The 20,022-nt window shown below is 34.6% G+C and overlaps 1 protein-coding gene and 1 pseudogene across 8 annotated transcripts in view; both read left to right on the top strand.

Annotated features, from left to right (window-relative positions):
- SSBP2 (single stranded DNA binding protein 2) overlaps nt 1–20,022 on the top strand; it is a 307,829-nt gene that overhangs the window by 99,955 nt on the left and 187,852 nt on the right. For 5 of the 7 annotated variants that reach the window (XM_078448416.1, XM_060637755.2, XM_078448406.1 and 2 more), the window contains exon 4: nt 12,541–12,625. The exons of 1 other annotated variant lie outside the window; for it this stretch is intronic. In XM_078448416.1, coding sequence (XP_078304542.1) covers nt 12,541–12,625 — 85 coding nt within the window. Of the gene's footprint in view, nt 1–12,540; nt 12,626–20,022 lie in introns of those variants that run through there. One more of the 7 variants, XM_081796554.1, reaches the window with a different exon arrangement.
- Nucleotides 1–20,022, top strand: part of LOC145715741 (suppressor of cytokine signaling 2 pseudogene) — a 151,722-nt pseudogene that overhangs the window by 71,458 nt on the left and 60,242 nt on the right. The window contains exons 4-5 of the transcript XR_014138160.1: nt 5,682–5,805; nt 12,541–12,625. The product of XR_014138160.1 is annotated as a suppressor of cytokine signaling 2 pseudogene (transcript). The remainder of the gene's footprint in view (nt 1–5,681; nt 5,806–12,540; nt 12,626–20,022) is intronic.

Here is a 20,022-nt window from a genome sequence, read left to right on the forward strand (position 1 = left end):
TTGCTCCATTTCTTATGAATGTAACCTGTTTTCATACAGTTGACAGTTGATAGTACCTTTAGCTTTTTTGGTCTTAACTGTCAGAAGATACAGCTCTTAAATCTGCCATTGCTCTTCCTTTTTCTTGGGCTTTTAGATTCAGGGAAGCTCTTCTTCTGTGGTTTTGGTATTTAACTAATTTTAATTTATGCATAGTTGGAGAGATCAAAGAAATGATAAATGGACACATTTTTTTAGAGTATATTTGTTCGGTTTAAATCTAGCACATGCAAAATATATAGGTACAGTGTTTTCAGTTTTTAAAAATGTCCTCCCTTAAACTACTAATGTACCCTTTGAGGTCCCTATTTCATCTTCGTAAATAAGTGGTTCTAAATGATTTTGAGATTATGGGATCCTCTGAGAACTGATACAAAGCTGTGGATCCTCTCCTTCAGAAAGCTGCCCAGATCCTAAGCTTTCTTGATCTTTGTGTGTAACCAGCCATGACTGTGGGCCTTAAATCCAGCAGATGCTTGATCTTTTTTTGTTGTTGTTGACTGTTTCAGAGGTCTTTTTGATTTTCCTCCCCCCCCCCTTTTTTTTTTGATAGGACTTATTTTTTTTTTTTTTAAGAGCAGTTTTTAGTAGTTCACAACATAGTTGACAGGAAGGTACAGATATTTCCCATATACCTTCTACCCCGACATAGGTATAACCTCCCCCATATTAACATCCCCCATCAAAGTGGTACATTTGTTATAGTTGATGAACCTACATTGATACATTTATAACTACCCAAAGTCCACAGTTTACATTATAGTTCTTGGTGTTGTACATTCTGTGTTTAAAAAAAAATTTTTTTTAACATTATTTATTACTGAGAGACAGAGACAGAGCATGAGCAGGAAAGGGCAGAGAGAGGGCGAGACACAGAACCCGAAGCAGGCTTCAGGCTCTGAGCTGTCAGCACAGAACCCAATGCGGGGCTTGAACTCACAAACTGCGAGATCATGACCTGAGCTGAGGTCGGATGCTCAACCGACTGAGCCACCCAGGCACCCCTTTTCTGTGGGTTTGAACACAATGTATAATGACATGGTCCATCATTATAGCATCATACAGAGTATTTTCACTGCCCTAAAAATCCTCTGTGCTTTGCCTTTTCATCTCTCCAACTCTGGCCCCCCTGACCACCACTGATCCTTTTACTGTCTCCATAGTTTTGCATTTTCTGGATTCTTTTAGTTGGAGTCATACAGTATGTAGCCTTTTCATATTGGCTTCTTTCACTTAGCAAAATGCATTTAAAGTTTTTCTGTGTCTCTTCATGGCTTGACAGCTCATTTCTTTTTAGTACTGAATTATATTCCATTGTCTGGTGGTACCATGGTTTGTTTACCTACTGAAGGACATTTTGGTTGCTTCCAAGTTTTTGCAATTATGAATAAAGCAGTTATGAACATCCATGTATAGGTTTTTATGTGGACATAAATTTTAAATTTCTTTGGGTAAATACCAAGAACCATGATTGCTAGGTCTTAGGGTAAGAATATTTTTAGTTTTTTTTTTTTTTTTTTTAAGTTTTTTAATGTTTATTTACTTTTGAGAAAGAGGGAGAGACACAGTACAAGCAGGGGAGGGGCAGAGAGAGAGGAGGACACAGAATCTGAAGAAGGCTCCAGGCTCTGAGCTCTGAGCTGTCAGCACAGAGCCCGACATGTGGCCCAAACTCATGAACCGTGAGATCACGACCTGAGCCAAAGTTGGATGCTCAATTGACTGAGCCACCCAGGAGCCCTATCCTTAACTCTTTAGAGCTGTGCTTTATTATATGTGCTCTAGGTTAGGGATTCAGGGCTGTACTAATATATATATATATTTTTAAACCAGGAAAGCAGTTACTGCTGTTGAATTCGAGATGATTAAGATAATAGGTATTCTTCTAAAACTTACTGCTTGCTAATTTGGTCAAATGCAAGGTCCCTGTTGGATGGACCAGTTGCAATTTTATGACTTCTCACTTCTGTATTTTTATAGAATATTTGAAAATGGAGTTGTCCTGTTGTTTAAGCCTCTTGATCAAATATTTACAAAGTGTAAAACTATGCTGCCCTCAAGGAAATAAGTATAGGAGAGATAAACAATTAATAGTATTATAACTGAGGTATATATTAGTTACAATAGCAATTCAGGGGGAATGCTTACTTTAGTTGCGAGATTTAGGAAAGGCTTTATAGAAGAAAATCTGAGCTGAGCTAGAAGTTGAGTGAAGGAACGATATTTTGGGCAAGGAATAGTTAGAATGAAGCCTCAAAAGGAATGATTGTGAATCTACGACATGACTGGTAGCTTGGATCAGTTGAATTGCAAGTGCAGTACTATGAAGCAATAGAATAAATGGATGAAGACAAAGGCAGTGGCCAAATTATAAAGTCCTAGAGTACATCAAGGATTTTGGATTAAAACTCAAAGATTTTAAATTTTTTTTTTTTTTCAACGTTTATTTATTTTTGGGACAGAGAGAGACAGAGCATGAACGGGGGAGGGACAGAGAGAGAGGGAGACACAGAATCAGAAACAGGTTCCAGGCTCTGAGCCATCAGCCCAGAGCCTGACGCGGGGCTCGAACTCACGGACCGTGAGATCGTGACCTGGCTGAAGTCGGACGCTTAACCGACTGCGCCACCCAGGCGCCCCAAAACTCAAAGATTTTAAACATGTTATATGACATGATTAGATTTGTCCTTTTAGACATTCACTTGGCATCAACAGAGATGGATTGAAGAGGGTTGAGAACAGAGATGGAGTCTAGTTACAAGGCAAGTTTAATTGTCCAGTTGAAAGGTGACAGGTGATTGATCCCAGATAGGAAACAATGAGTAGAATAGTTGGCATGTGAAGGATGAGTTTCCTAGGTTTTAGATTTGGATGGTGGGATGAATAGTGATGTCATTGACTGAAAGAGGAAATATAGAAAGAGCAGCAGGCTTTGGGGAAAAAAATGCCATAATTTATGTTGTACAGGTTAAATTTTGAGATGCCTCTGTGACACTCAGATAGTGATGCCCTAACACAAGGTCAGAGGTCTGGGTGTATAGCTCAGAGACAAGTCCATAATGGTTTGGAAATAATGAGCACAGACCATACTGAAGGTGAAAAGTGCTTACAGATTCAACTGCCCAGTGTAACCAGTGAGACAGCACCTGGGGTTACAACCCTGAGGAAAGTCAACATTTAAGCCTGGGTGGATGAAGAGCAGCCTCAAAGGAAAATAATTGGAAAGGGAGAAGGGTAATCAGGAGAGAATAATGCATGGGAACCAGGAAAGGCATTTAAGGCAGAGATTAAAGTTTATAACAATTGTAAGTAAGAGGACATAAAGATTTTCCTGAATTGAGAAGTAAGGTGAATTTTGGTGGTCTTGAGGAAAATAGTTTTGGTAAAGTGGTGAAAGAAATTCAGAAAGCTTCTGTAATTTGTTTTTCTACCTCGAGGGTTACTGAGAGTAGCCGAAGTGTGTGGTGGCATATGTAGTTTTCAGATTAACAAGAGAACACGACCTAACATTTTAGTTTTTAAATTTAAAAAAAAAATTTTTTTTTAATGTTTATTTATTTTTGAGAGAGAGAGAGAGACAGCAGGGGAGGGGCAGAGAGAGAGGGAGACAGAATCCCAGGCAGGCTCCATGCTGTCAGCACAGAGCCTGATGTGGGGCTTGAACCCATGAACCATGAGATCATGACCTGAGCTGAAACCAAGAGTTGGACGCTTAACCAACTGAGCCACCCAGGTGCACCTAAATTTATTTTTTTATTTTAAGTTTATTTATTTATTTTGAGAGAGAGACAGGGAGAGCAAGCAGGGGAGGGGCAGAGAGAGAGAGGGAGAGAGAGAATCCCAAGCAGGCTCTACGCTGTCAGTGTGGAGATAGATGTGGGCATCTAACCCGTGAACTGTGAGATCATGACCTGAGCTGATACCAAGAGTCGGTCTCTTAACTGAGTCACCCAGGTGCCCTAATAGCCTTGTCAATGTGTATAATTTATTTATTTACTTTTTAAAATACTGACTTTTTATTTTATTTTAGAGAGAGAGTGTGAATGCTGGCAGGGGGAGGGGGGAGAGAGAGAGAGAGAGAGAGAGAATGAATGAATGAATGAATATCTCCCCTGAGCTGAGCTTGGAGCCTGACTCTGGGCTTCAACCCACAGCCCTGGAATCAGTGACCTGAGCCCAAATCAGGAATGGGATGCTCAGCCAGCTCAGCCACCTGAGCCACCCAGGACCTCCTCAGTTTGTGTAATTTAAATTTAAGTCTTCTTTATTTAATGTTTTAATGGCAGGAAGTATGCCTTATTCTTATTTAATTTTATATATAAAACACCTTTTGAAATAACTTTGTTTCCATGTATTTATATACTGAAATAACTATATATGATATCACAGAGAAAATAAACGAATAGCTAAGATTATCATGAGAACTCAGTTTCTTTCACCTGGGAGTGAGAAGTCAAATCTTAACAGTATGCTAACACTCTAATGATTTTAGAGTCTAATGGATGAATATCAGGTATAACTAAGAATAACCAAGTACCCATGTAAAAACAGTAGCTTGAATTAGTCAACTGGTCACCTGAATGGTATAATAATTATCATTGGCAGACTAATTCTTACTCATGTCACATGTCTCTCCTGTAATAGGCATGGCATAACTTTTTGAATTGAGTTAACATAGGGTGGGGAATGGGTGAAATAGATGATGGGGATAAAGGAGGGCACTTGTGATGAGCACTGGGTGTTGTATGGAAGTGTTGAATCACTATATTGTACACCTGAAATTAGTATTACATTGTATGGTAACTAGCTGGAATTTAAATAAAAACTAAAAAAAGAAAAAAAGTTAAACAGCAATATAAGATAGTGCAGGTGACAACTAAAATAGGAGTATAATCTGGTGAGAAGGGAGTAAAAAGTATTGCAAGAGAGAAATAAAACAGAGGTGATTAGGCTAAAAAGAAATAGCAAAATGTTCCTGGGAGCAAAAAAAATGTAAAAAAATAGGAAAATTTGGTGGCGAGAAGATACTATAAATAAATGATGGAATTTTCCGCTAAAAACAAAGGATTAGAAAGGAAACTGAGGCAAATTTTACTCTGTTAATAGGAAAACTTCTTCTCTTGCCATACTAGTTTTGAGACTTTTCTAGAATATGTATTTTTTAGTACCTTTATTCTTCTTTTAAAAGTACTTTTGCATATACCATCTCTTGTATCTGTACAAAAGCCTATAAAATACATTAACAGATACTGTTTTCTCTCTTTTTCCATAAAGAAGCTAATGGAAGGAAACTCTTTTCTCAAGGTCAGATTTAGAATTAGAGCTGAAATTTCCTGAATTGTAACCAGTGCTCATCTCAGTAACAGATGATATTTCTTAAACACAGAGCAGAATTTAGTGGCCCACTATTAATAAGACATTAATTACAGTTCCCTTTTGAACATCCTGAGTGGCTAATTCTAGACAGTACATAATGGGACTCAGAAAAGTTGTCTCTTCTGAGTCTGGTCTATATTGAGGCATCTATACATCACTGGCAGCTGCATGTAGGGTGAGGGGGTGGTTGCCATAGGATACTCAGGAAATGAGTTGGAGTATGAGAGTCAAAGGTAGGATAACAAAGTGTTTGCTGTCTTATCTAGGACAGGTATCTACTACACTTGTAACAGCTGATGCTGCTTGGCCTGCCAGAGCTGCATAAACTTGCCCATAATCAGCATGAGCCATCTTGAAATGAAAACTCTTCATACCATACTCACATTAGAGGTAAAATAATGTAAGAATGAAAAAGTTCAAGCCCAGCTCTGCCACTAACCAACTGTGTGACCCCTAGGCAAATTATTTAACCTTTTTAAGCTTTGGCTCCCTCGTTGATAAAACAGGCATAATAATGGGAGGATTAAATGCTGAATGTATGATGCTTAATATATGATGCTTGAATTTAGCACATAAGCTATTTTAATGATACTTTAAACTATTAATTTATAATTAACCCAAGAGTATTGTGAGAATGATGGCAGTGGGACAAAATGTAATTCTTGCGTTTTGTAAACTATTAAATAATGCTTTGGAATAAGACATTGCATGTATGTCTTCATGCTCTTCATCGAAGATGATTAGCAGGTACATGTATATTTTACATAAAACCCTCTTTAGTGTTATGAATAGTTTTCTTCAGTATAGATTATGAGGATCTAAGAGTCATTTAAAATACATTTTTGGGTCAAAGAGAAATAACTTCCTTAGCTATTAACAATTTGAAATTAAAGTAACATGGCATGCTCCTTAGAAAAAAAAAAATTTCCCCTGTGTTCTTTTCTTCTTTTAATTTTTATTTTCAGGTAGTCCCGAATGTGGCCAGTGGATTAAGGTTATATAATTATGTTAGCATCCCATCTTCTGGACACTTCTGACATGATTATTCACCCTTGTAGACTTTTCTGACAACCATTTTGCGTTCCTTATTCCTTAGAGATATTGACAGCTAGTGAAATCATCTCCACTCACATCCTCAGAATAGAAGAAAAACAGTTAATGTATTAGTGTTGAAGAATCCTCAATTTGGAAATCTTATGTTTTCCTTTGATTTATGTGGGGAAAATTTTAATAATTACAAATGGTACAAGAACAAAGATTTTAATACTTTGCAGGTTTTGATTCCTGTAGTTGGTCTCTAACCTCTTCATTTGTAAAATACTTATTTTTCACTTGTTTCTGCATAGGAACAAAGAGACTGTGTAAATCTCAACCATTACTCATGATGATGAATCCACCGCATTTCAAGGATAATATTTTCATGTCCAGCTTAATAGATGATCTGTAAAGATTTGAAAAGCTCCTTAGCCGCTAGCATTTATGGTTGTTAAGGGAAGTCTGTGTCTATAGAAGTCCAGAATTTTCTACCCTTGGCCCTCATGGGAAACAAGGAACCAGTTCTGTGGGTCATCAGAAAAGCTTACTAAAGTAATTAATGAAATTCCTCCAGCTAAGAACAAATCAAGTATTGCTATGACTCTTACCTACTTAAAAAGCCTAATTTTTCCTCTAGGACATACGTCCACATTTTCATATGGCAAATGTCATATTATAATATCAGCCAAAAGTCTTTGCCCAGAGTATTGTAAAATTTTAATAATATATGAGAAGTAACTTCCACATTGGGTTGTATTTGGGTGCTTTAGGAAATTGAGTCTCAATTTTCAATTCAACTCATCACTAGTTTTGGATCCACGGTCACATATATGCCATGAATTTTATATCTTCTTTTTTCCTCTGTGAAGCATATGACATAGTATATTGCATAGATTATGAGTTAATATACACTTGAAATATTAATAGGAGAAAATCGTAGTTTAAAATGTTAATTTATGAAGGGTTTATAGAGGTCTTCTCATTTTAAGCTTGTTATTTTCTAAATTAGGTAAGTGATTTATCTACTGTCCCACAAAACCAAGCATGGAATAATTGCAGAATGTGAACTCACATTTTGATCATCATGCAGCTTTGTTGTTGTTGTTATGATTATAACTAATTCTTCTCAAATATTGCAATGATATTGTAGCAGTCACAATATACTCTATGAATCAGATAAACTAGTGCAAAACATGGGTTGGATTTTCTAGAAAAGGTAAACTTTTGAAATATCTTTCCCATTTGTGATGACTTCTTAGGTAAGAACATATAAATACTTATAAAATAGATGAAATGTGTTTAACATGAATATCATAACACTAAAAATAAATTTGTATTTAATTTTTAAATTCATTTTATACTTAGAATTTTGTAACATATTTTACTTTAATTATGAAACTCCTAATGAATAGGGTTTATAAATTGAAAATTTACCTTATTTTTATGATGAGTATTCTTTATTATTAGTATCTCATAGGTTTCTGGTGGTCTCCTTAGCTGTATGGTCTTTGAAGTGATGGAATAGAGATTGCGAATACACAGAAAGAATTAATATTTGTTTTAATCACTGTAAAATGGTACCTAAAACAGGGCTGGCCAGGATACTTTTTTTTTCCTCATTTTTTTCAAATTGTGGCAAAATACACAAAACATAAAATTCATCATCGTAACCATTTTTAAGTGTACAGTTCAGTGGTATTAAATATATTCATAATGTTGTGTAGTCTTCACCACCATCTATCTCCATAACTCGTTTATTTTGTGAAATTGAAACTCTATATCCATTAAACAATAACTCTCCATTCATTCCCCACTCTTCCATCCCCTGTCAACCACCATTCTGCTTTCTTTCTTTATGATTTTTGGCTACTGTAAGTACCTCATATAAGTAAAATCATGTAGTATTTGTCTTTTAGAGAGTAGCTTCACTTAGCACAGTGTCCTTGTGGTTCATCTGTATTGTAGCATATGTTAGAATTTCCTTCCTTTTAAAGGCTGAGTAATTTTCCATTGTATTTATATAGTATGTCTACTTAACCATCAATGGGCACCTGGGTTGCTTCCATATTTTAGCTATTGTGAGTAATGCTGCTATGAACCTACGTGTATAAATATCTCTTTGAGACTCTGCTTTCAATTAAAAAATTTTTTTTTAACATTTTATTTATTTTTGAGAGAGAATGACAGAGTGCAAGTTGGGGAGGGGCAGAGACAGAGAGGAAGACACAGAATCCGAAGTAGGCTCTAGGCTCTGAGCTCCACCACAAACTGTGAGATCATGACTTGAGCCAAAGTCAGCCACTTAACCAACAGAGCCACTCAGGCGCCCCTGCTTTCAATTTTTTTCTAAGTTTTTATTTTTATTTATTTATTTTGAGAGAGAGAAGGGGAGAGGCAGAAAGAGGGAGAGAGAGAAGAGGCACCAGGGTGGCTCAGTCAGTTAAGCCTCTGACTCTAGATTTTGGCTCAGGTCATTTATCTCCTGGTTTGTGAGTTTGAGCTCCACATTACACTCCATGCTGGCAGTGTGCATCCTGCTTGGTATTCTCTCTCTCTCTCTCTCTCTCTCTCTCTCTCTCTCTCTCTCTCTCTCTCTCTTTCTGCCCCTCCCCAGATTGTTCTAAGTAAATAAATAAACTTAAAAAAAAAAAAAATGAAGAGGAAGAGCAAGAATCCCAAGCTGGCTCTGTGCTATTAGCATAGACCCTGACGGGGAGCAGGGCAGAAGGCTCGATCCCACAATCCCATGAGATCAAGACCTGAGATTCCAATGCTTAACCTGCTGAGCCACCCAGCACCCTGTGCTTTCAGTTCTTGTGGGTATAAACCGAGAAGTAGAATTGCTAGATCATATGGTTAAATTTATTCCTGGGTATGTTACTTTTTTTGATACAATTGTGAATGGAATTGTTGTCTTGATTTTGCTGCCTGATAGTTCATTGTTACTTTATAGAAACACAGCTGATTTTTATGTATTGATTTTATATCCAGCAACTTTACTGAATCCATTTATTTAGTTTTAGCAGATATTTTGTTGATGGTGTCTTTAGTAATTTGAGTCTTCTGTCTCTTCTATGTCTCTCTCCCTTTTTTTAAAGTTTATTTGTTGTGAGAGAAAATGTGTGTGTGTGATTAGGGCAGGGGCAGAGAGAAAGGGAGAGGGAGACTCCCAATCAGGCTCTGCACTGACAGCACAGAGCCTGACATGGGGCTTGAACTTAGAAAGCATGTGATCATAACCTGAGCCGAAATCAAGAGTTGGATGCTTAACCAACTGAGCCACCCAGTCACCCCTTTCCTCCTGTTACTGATCTCTAACTTCATCCCATTGTGGTCAGAGAAGATACTTTGTATGATATCTATCTTTTCAAATCTACTGAGACTTAATGTGTGCTTTAACATATGGCCTATTCTGGAAAATGTCCCATGTGCACTTGAGAGGAAGGTATATGCTGTTGTTGCTGGGTGGAGTGTTCTGCATATGTCTGTTAAATCTAGTTACTTTACTGTGTTGTTTAATTTCTGTTTCCTTGTTTATCTTTTGTCTGGTTGTTTTGTCCAGTATTGAGAGTGGAGTATTAATATCTGTAATTATTATTGTATAACTGTGTATTTCTCCCTTTGGTAAATGTCTTCAAAGGGTGTATTTCTTTAACTTTATTCAAGGAGATCATGTATGGGTAATGTATTATTGTCAGAAAAATACCATATAAAAAGTTATCTCATTTTAGTAAGTTGTTTTATTATCCCTCATCTTGATCTTGTAAACTTTTAACCTTACATTAAATCCATAAAGGGAAACTTAAAAATAGAAATAGAGCAGTGTTACTGTTCCAAGGTAAATATTTAATTTAATAATATGTGTATAAATAGTTATTTATTGATAGTTATTTAATAACTTTTAGGACATAGTCTGATAAGAAATTATTAGTTTTTTTCCAGTCCATTTTGTAAGACAACATTTTAAAAGTAAAAATGTAATAATTTCCAAGAGGGTTCTTACAGCATTTGCTAGGAAATTAGTGAATAAGAAGAGATATTAAGATGTTTGTCATAATATTGCACATATTATTTTCTGTTTAAATACAATTTAAAGACCATTATAATTTTGTTTTTTAAGAGCTTTGAAGTTCCTTAATAACATGAACATAAGAAATAATAATTACAATATACTATAACTCATAACACACTTGATATAGGCAGAAAACTTTTACCTGTATCTTTGTATATCTATAATTTGTATACTTTTTGTCCCAAAAGGGACCTAAGAAGACCAAGTGCAACTTTTAATTGCGTTGTTTTCCTTATTTTCCTTGCTTATTGTGGAAACTTCAAAGGAAATTAAATGGCAGTACTCAATCATTCATATTTTTTACTGTTGAAGATAATCTTATTTTACTGAACTAGTTGTGTTATAAGGCCTACAGAATGTTTTCTCCTAGCTGTGGAGAGAGAGATTCAGGCTGTCTCCAAGGGTCAAACCAAAGAGGCCAGGTTTAATTTATCTTTCTTTTTTTTATGCCAATACTTAACCATCTATGTTCTTTTTTCTTTTTTTAATTTTTATTTAATTATTTTTTAAAAATTATATCTAAGTTAGCATGTAGCAGCAACAATGATTTCAGGAGTAGAGTCCTGAATGCCCCTTACTCATTTAATCCATCCCACAACCCCTCCAGTAACCCTCTGTTTGTTTTCCATATTTAAGAGTCTCTTGTGTTTTTGTCCCCCTCCCTGTTTTTATATTATTTTTGCTTCCCTTCCCTTATGTTCATCTGTTTTGTATCTTAAAGTCCTCTTATGAGTGAAGTCATATGATATTTGTCTTTCTCTGACTGACTAATTTCACTTAACATAATACCCTCTAGTTCCATCCACATAGTTGCGAATAGCAAGATTTCATTCTTTTTGATTGCCGAGTCATACTCCATTGTGTATATATAACACACACACACACACCATATCTTCTTTATCCATTCATCCATCGATGGACATTTGGGCTCTTTCTATACTTTGGCTATTGTTGATAGTCCTAACAATATGTATGCATTTTAAACTTTAATGCAAGCTAATCATAGTGTTGATTATATTATTGATAATATGCTTACTCTGTTAGATGCTGTATTTATGTTATATAATTTAATTTTCTCAACAATCCCATTTTATAGAAACAATTCCCTTAATAGAAAGGAGGAAATTGTGTTTCTGATCTGTTTAAGCAGTTTGAGCTAGTAATTAATTTACAGACCTGGCTTCTGAGAAGTGTCCTCTTCCAAAACCTGTGCTCTTAACCAATTGATTAGTCTATTTTCCATTTCTGTAGAGTGGGAAATGTATAATAAAAAAAGATTTCTGTTGATCAGTATAATTGCCTTTGTTGCCAGTGTTTCTAGATATTTGCTTTCCTGAATTTGAATCCTTTGCTCATGCTCATTGTTAATTTCATTGATGGAAGGATGATCAGAGACATAATTTTGTAAGCAGTGTAATTATTTTTCCCAACCGGTTCCACCTTACTTATTCCCATTGTTTTTGAATAGGAGGGGAAAAAAAGAGACCTTGGATTTTTTGAATTTTCAAAATTACTAACCTATTTTGGTAATTGCAAGGACAAAAAAGAGAATATTTTAGGAAAATGTATTTGTTTGAACAGTGTGATTAAATGGTCAGGATATTGGCCTGGTAATTGGAAAACAAAATTACCTTGAAAAAAAATAATGTGTCACTTTATTCTTTAATGATTAAATTAGGATATTATTTACTGTTGTTTTTATGGGGAAGCTGTGAAAGGCATTGTAATTATTTCAATCATGTGTTTAAGCTATATAAACAGATAATTTAAAATGACAGTTTAAAAAATGTTTTAATTTTTTTTAGAAAAAAATCTTAGCATTTCTGAAACATAGCTATTTCTGAAAGATGTTATTGCAGGAAGAACCCTGCTTGATTTAAATCTTTCATAGAAACATTTGTCCTGAAGAAGAAAACACATTTTGTATAAAGAGTAATACATGTCTTCTATTTTTGGAATTTTGATCTCTCATTTGGTGTTATCTGCTTTTCTTAATGTTACCATAATTACTTTTTTAGTGTATTTTGGGATCTCTACTGTGCAGCTCCAGAAAGACGGGAAACATGTGAGCATTCAAGTGAAGCAAAAGCCTTCCATGATTATGTGAGTTAATGTTTAATTGAACTAAATTATATTGTTAGTTTTCTTTTTAACCACTACTCTTGAAAAATTCATTGGACCATCTATTCTTTTTCTTTGGTTTTAAGAAACTGGGTGTTATTTTTTTCTTAAAAATTAGAGTTATAACTTTAAAGCGAAATACAAATGAGTGTTTGTCTTGTTGAAAAGCTTAAGATACAAGGTTAGTCTTAATTCCAAGTTGTTAAACGCATTTTTTTTACCTTTAAGCATGCCTGATTTGTGAAATTTCAGATTTATAAAAATGAAGTAGTAATTCTTTATTCTACAAAAGGAGTCATGAGAATACTACAAATGATAAGTTTCTCTTTTGCACATAAGATTTAAAAAATACATAAAGATACTATTTTCTTCTTTTTTATACCTTTCGGTTACATATCAAAACTATCCTCTATACTGAATTAATTTCTACAACTAAAACTTATTGTGAATTAAAGGAAACAGCAAAAGATGCTATGCAAAAATGAAAATGTGATTTTTAAAACTTTTTTTCATTTTTTAATTCTGAGTGGAGGACAGTAGATTGTCCCTGGCTAAGTGACGTATATTGAGAATTTTGTTAGAATAACTGCAAATGTGATTTTAGAGAGTTGATGGTGTTAGGAAGTAGAATTGTAGAAAATAGGAGGGGAAAAAAACAAAATTTTTTTTTTTAGGGAAAAATTGCATTTAAGAATAAGATAGTATTGTGACGGGTCTGGGAAAATACTGTTTGTAGAATTGACCATAAAGGAAGGACATCTTGAGTTTGGGAGGAAGGAAACCCAATGTCCTTAGCTTGGAGGAGGTGGAAATGGGGCTGGAACCTGAGGAGATATATGATGGTAACTACCTAAAACTTAACCAGAGGGTTATTTGTTATTTGTTTACTTGGTAGAAGGGGGACATCATTCTGTGTGAATAGCCTTAAAAACCAAAACCAGGACTCAAAAGGGAAAAAGACCTTGTTCTTCCAAATGACATACTTCAGTCTCAGACTAAAGAGTTGAAATAGCCAGGAGAATTACAGCCCTAAAAGTAGCACTAGGAACAGTGTGCAGGCTGAAGAGAAGGGAAAGTTTGGGCATCTGGCAGGGACTGTGTAATACTTTAACTGTGTACCAAGCTGATTAAAGTGACTGCTTGTGCTTGCCTCATCTGACATTGATTGTATTCATAAAGCTTGCTCCGTACCAAACAATAGCTCTTGGGTGAGTGAGTAAAACGGATGCTTTTGCATGGAAAGAAAATGTAGAGAAAATCCAGGTAAGGCAGAATCTAGGGCACAGTATTTATAGCAGAAAGTAGAGCAGAGATCCAACCATGATGATGATAAGGAATCTGGCTAGAGTGGGATACTTGCATCTCATCTATCTCCTACACCAAAAAGACATGTCTAGCTTTGACCTGCCATTCATGGGAAACATTTTTGAAATACCCAATAATTTTGACAACTAGATGGCATTCGATAGTGCCAGTATTGTACTCCAAAGGACAATAATATTTGTGAATCTACATTTTAAGGAATTAATTATGTAAATAATTTTTCAAAATTCCATTGTATAGAAAAATGCACCCTACTGTTTACCATAGAGATCTTACAGGGAATACTGAACTAATTTAGCATGTCTTAGAAGCATTAGATAAATCATCATTGTCATAGCCTCCTCCTCCACCTCTTCCTCATCATCATCCTCATCATCATCCTCATCATCATTGTCCTATTCATTTTGCATTCATGAGGCATTTTCAGTATTTCAGAGAATATTCACACTTGTTAGCTTTAGAAACCCACTTAAAATTCCAAAGTTTTTGATCATGAGCATTGGCTAGAAGTACAATTGAAAGTAGAATAGATTTTCAAGGAAGAATAATCCCTTAGCATGTAATTTGGTCCTAAAAAATGTAGTTTAGAAAAAAATTAAGTATTTGGATTTTATAATTCATTATGAATGTTAGCACATGCTTTATCAGATGTTTTCTAATTTTATCTTAAATATTAGTTTTAAGAGATTTGATTTATTTTAGGCAGCATTTTATTATACCTTTAAGCCAGTTTAGTTTCAGTGATAATATGTCTCCAAAATTGTCTTTTAAATGAAGGTTTGTGAAGAGGTTGACTTACATAATTTTATGTTATAATTGGATTTTAGAAATACATTTTTTTGTAGCATAATTTTATGGTAATTTTCATGAGTAGGATTTCCTGACTTCTTAATAGTAGATAGTTTCTGAAAATAATCAACACAATTCATGTTTAATGTGCAGATATAGAAATTTGAAAGACTCAGGGAAGAAAATGGGAAACAGGAACAAACAATAAGATTGTGGCAAAATTCTAGACTTCTATATTTCTTTATTAGAGTTCATGATGGGACCATTTCTGTAATAGTAATTAATATGTATACCTACTGCCTTTCAAGGTAGCTCTCAAAGGAGCATTCTGAAAATATTTTGTTCAAGAGCTTCATCTTTAGAATAAAAAAGTACTTGCATGCATAAATTCTCATATGTTTAAAAAATAGTCTTGTTACTTTATAGTCTTTGTTTATATGATTGATAATGGGTAATGAAAAATAGACTACTTTTTTAAAAGAAATGATAGAGGCGTAATGAGGTGAATAATGAATAATCTTTTTAATTAAAAAATAGGCTAAAATGTTAAAAATGATTACCTTTTGATATTGGGATTATGCAAAATACTTTCTGTATTTTCCAAATACTTACAGTTAATTTTATATTCAGGAAATTTATTTTAAAACAGAGAAACTTTTACCTTTCAGTGACTACCTTATAATGTCTCTTCGAAATTAGAAAATAACTAATTTAGTAAAATATCACATATTTGAGGTGGTTCTGTGTTTTTATATGCTGTAAGCATTTATGAAAGACTTTGCTTTTTGTATGTGCACATATTGAGGGAGAGATCTATAAACTGAATAGATGTAACTTTTAGGCCATTGTATAACTTTTAATAAACTCTTTTTTTGGTAATTATTATCCCAGAAACATTTTTGGCTTTTATTTTAATTTTTTTTTTTGGGGGGGGGTTGTTTTTTGACCTCTTTAGAATATGGATTTTTGTCACTCTATTATTTTATTTGCCAAGTGATCATTGATGCAATGTTCATACCCTTTCCCTCAAAAAATTACCTGTTCATACTTCCTGTGAGAAAAAGTGAAAACAAAATAAAACATTTAAGATGAGTAAAACCTTGATCTTCTTGGATTTATATTTAAAACATATTAAATATTTAGCATCTATATGCAGTGCTATTTGTAAAATAATGACACATTTGGAAATCAACAGTAAATAGTGTGCAGGCATGCACTTTTGGGTGACAAAGAGAAAACACAAGGAAATGATTATTATACAAGTTAGAATATGGGAAATGGGAAGAGGTTATGATTGGGATGGGGCTCATGGAAAAGGCTTTTGAGATATTTGGCAAAATTCTATTTTGCCTGACCATGGTGATGATTAATTTATAATAACCATGTGCTTGCTTTATAATATTTCATAAAAATGCCATACATTTATTTTGTATTTTTTCTATATTTGTAATTTTGAAAAATGTTAAAATAGCAAGATATTAAAATATAGTTAAGGTAATTAACTTTAGAAAGGAATAAACACAGTATTTTCCAATGTATTTACGGGTATTGCTAAGCTTCCTCTTTGAGAACTGATGGCAGGAAAATACAGTGATGATCTCCAAACAAATCTGTTTCTTCTCTGCTATGGTAGATAGTGTGAAGTTATGTCTACCTGTTGATTTTCTAGAGGGGAGTGGAAAATAAGATCAGAAATGCTGGAGGAAAGTTTAATAATTAGGAATTTATCGGGGCACCTGGGTGGCTCGGTCGGTTAAGCATCCGACTTCGGCTCAGGTCATGATCTCGCCGTCCTTGAGTTCAAGCCCCGCGTCGGGTTCTGTGCTGACAGCTCAGAGCCTGGAGCCTGTTTCAGATTCTGTGTCTCCCTCTCTCTGACCCTCCCCCGTTCATGCTCTGTCTCTCTCTGTCTCAAAAATAAAATTGAAAAACGTTAAAAAAAATTTGAAAAAAAAAAATAATTAGGAATTTATCATATGAGAGGGTATAGAGATTTTACTATGGAGCCATTATTTTGCCACATGACTGGGAGATAACTAACTTGGAACTGTAATTTTTATCCTGAGTGAAAACTAGGTTTATCTGAGCTGTAAAATTATTATTAGATGCTACAATATTATCATTAAAAGTAAGCCATCACCTCACATGATTAAAACTAATACATGCTAACTTGTAATGTTTATTGAACTAGCTTTTCTTTTCTCCCCATTAGTATGTTTCTGTTTTACTCTGAAATCACAGGCAATGCTTTTACGTGGAGTTAATTAATATTTACTAGATTTTTTTTGTGCTTCAGATTAACATAGAGTTGTTTTATTTAACAATTCGTTTCTAATTTCATTCATTTCCTAAGAAAAATATCAATATATACTATTAAACCTAATGAGAAATGTATACAGTGATTATAATTTTAGTTCTCTGGTATGAATGAAGATTCCTTAATTGTCCTAAAGCAGAGATAGAGCCAAAATATATCATTGCTTTAGTGTGGTGGTAATGAAATCACATTATTACAATGAGCTCTTGGAGAGCACAGTATTCGGTTTGTTTTTCCCTGGGGTCTGTCAAATAATAGTTCGATAAATGTTAACAGAATATAGTAGTCTGTAAGTCTGGTAGACTGGAGAGGTTTTAAGTTGTTCAAATGTTCAGATAAAGTTGTAGGCTTAAGTTGTGATTGTTGATAACATGATGCTGATTTTTGTATTCTTGCCTAAGAGAATGTTTATAACTTCTAGAAAGGATTATGTTATAGGTTTGTCATGATAGGATACTTTTAAAAAATGATACACAACATGTAATATTATGTGAATAAAACAATAGGAGAATAATGTTTTTATTGATACCTTATGAAAATTGTTTTTGCAGATAATCATATTATATAGGAAAATACTTCTGTAGAAAGTATAACATAGTGAATATAGTCAATAATTTTATAATAACTTTGTGTGGTGACAGATAGTAACTACACTTATGGTAACCATTTTGTAATGTATATAAATGTCAAATCACCATTTTGCACACCTGAAACTAATATATTATATATCAGTTATACTTCAATTAAAAAAATACATTTTTCTAAAAAGAAAAAAAACTATTGCAGAGAGTTAAGTACACCCTTTGCTATGATAACATCTTCTGTGTACCTCCCTGATATTCCTGTATATTAGATTTTTATAATGGAATGTTTTCTCTAATGATTGGTGAGCTTTCTCAGGGAGGAGGCTTTGTCTTGTCTTTTTCATCCCCTGTGCCCGGCATGGTGCCTGACATGAGATGTTCAAATAATGTGTGGTGTTTATATAAATGAATGATTAAATAAAATATTATCTAAGAAGTTTTTGTTATTTTTTAGTTGAATGTAACTGGATATGTAATTTTAGGAAGGTCATTTAATACTACCTTTATTCATTTTGTATTTCAAAACAAATTTAGATAAGACAGTAATCTGTAAAGACATAACAAATGAATCAAAGCAGGTAGCAAAGCCTTTATATCTCAGGAGGCACGGCACTAGGGAATCTAGCTGTGAACAAAATAGATACAATCCCTATTCTCATGGGCTACCATCTAGTGAAAGAGATCGTTTCTCAAGAAGTTTGAAATGTCAAGTAGTAAATTACATGGAGAAACATATTATAGTCTTAGATTGTTAGATCAGTCAGAATGTATATTTAAGACTATGGAGAGAGATGGCAAGTACACATAACATCGGATGGGGGTTGTTTTCAGTGTATAGTAGCTGTAATTAGTACCTGCTCAAATTAATGTATCACATTAGGCTATAATTCTCCTACACAGTGTAAAGTAGAGTTGTTGTTTTTTTTAATGTTTATTCTTTTTTTTTTTTTTTTTTTTTTTGAGAAAGAGAGAGTGTCAGAACATGGGTGGAGGAGGGGCAGGGAGAGAGGGAGGCGGAGGAGGGGCAGGGAGAGAGGGAGGCACAGAACCCGAAGCAGGCTCCAGGCTCTGAGCTGTCAGCACAGAGCCTCATGGGGTGCTTAAACTCACGAACTGTGAGATCATGACCTGAGCCACAGTCGGATGCTTAGCCACCTGAGCCACCCAGGCACCCCTAAACGAGAGTTCTCAATAGGATAGGAACACATAAACTTACCTTTAAAATCCATTAAGATAATAAAAACTGTTGTAGGTGTGTATTAATGTTTATCAGTCAGTATATACGCATTTGTTCACCTCAACAGGTTCACTTTTCACCTTATATGCTGTCTTGTTTCTACCATTGTTTTCATTTCTGATAGGATCTAGTTTAATTTCTTTTGCAATGTGTAAACTTTATAAACCACCTTATATTCTTTCTAGCATAAGGTAAGTTGTTTATTTTTGTGTGTGTGTTTTTGTGTAAGCTGTGTCCATTTGAAGAAGCACGTCTACCACTTTACATGTGGTATCTGTGTGTCTGTAATCCCAGCTTGTCACTGTGCCTAGGAATGCTTCTGGGTGGCTTCAAAGTACTGCAGATAACTATATCAGCTATGTTTCTTATTTCTTTTGATCCTGGGGATTTCCTGTAGGGCAATATGTTATGTCAGTCATTTGATAGAAGACATGAATAATAGGAGACAAGCAAAAAAAATATAGGCATTTTGGAAGAATTCTACTTAAAAATATTTTATAACGTGGGTGGCTCAGTTGGTTAAGCGTCGGACTCTTGATTTCAGCTCAGGTAATGGTCTCATGGTTCATGAGATTAAGCCCTCAGTCAAGCCTGGCATTGAGCTCAGTGCTGACAATGGGGAACCTGCTTGGGATTCTCTCTCTCCCTCTCTGTCAGCCCCTACACCCTCTCAAAATAAATAAATAAACTTAAAAAAAATTTACACCATAATTTCTAGCATTAGATAGATACTACAAAATCCTTAAAGAAATAAATGGAGAAACTAATATGGAAAAGAGATAAACATAAGTATGACTTTATTGACAGCTTGTTTCATTGTGAAAAATATTTTTTCAAAGTATATGGTTTAAAGGAATTTCATCTTTTTTTTTTTTAGATGTTTATTTATTTTGAAACAGCATAAGCAGGGAAGGGGCAGAGAGGGAGAGAGAGAGAGAGAGAGAGAGAGAGGGAGGGAGAGAAAGAAAATTCCAAGTACGCTCCACGCTGTCAGGACAGAGCCTGATTTGGGGCTTGAATCCACTAAGCACGGGATCATGACCTGAGCACTTAACTGACTGAGCCACCCAGGTGCCCCTTCTTTACTATTTTTAATGCTGATATTATACTACCTGTGATTATGTTGCCA

This window comes from Panthera onca, chromosome A1, assembly GCF_046562875.1.
Source record: "Panthera onca isolate mPanOnc1 chromosome A1, mPanOnc1 haplotype 2, whole genome shotgun sequence".
Classification (NCBI taxonomy): Eukaryota; Metazoa; Chordata; class Mammalia; order Carnivora; family Felidae; genus Panthera; species Panthera onca.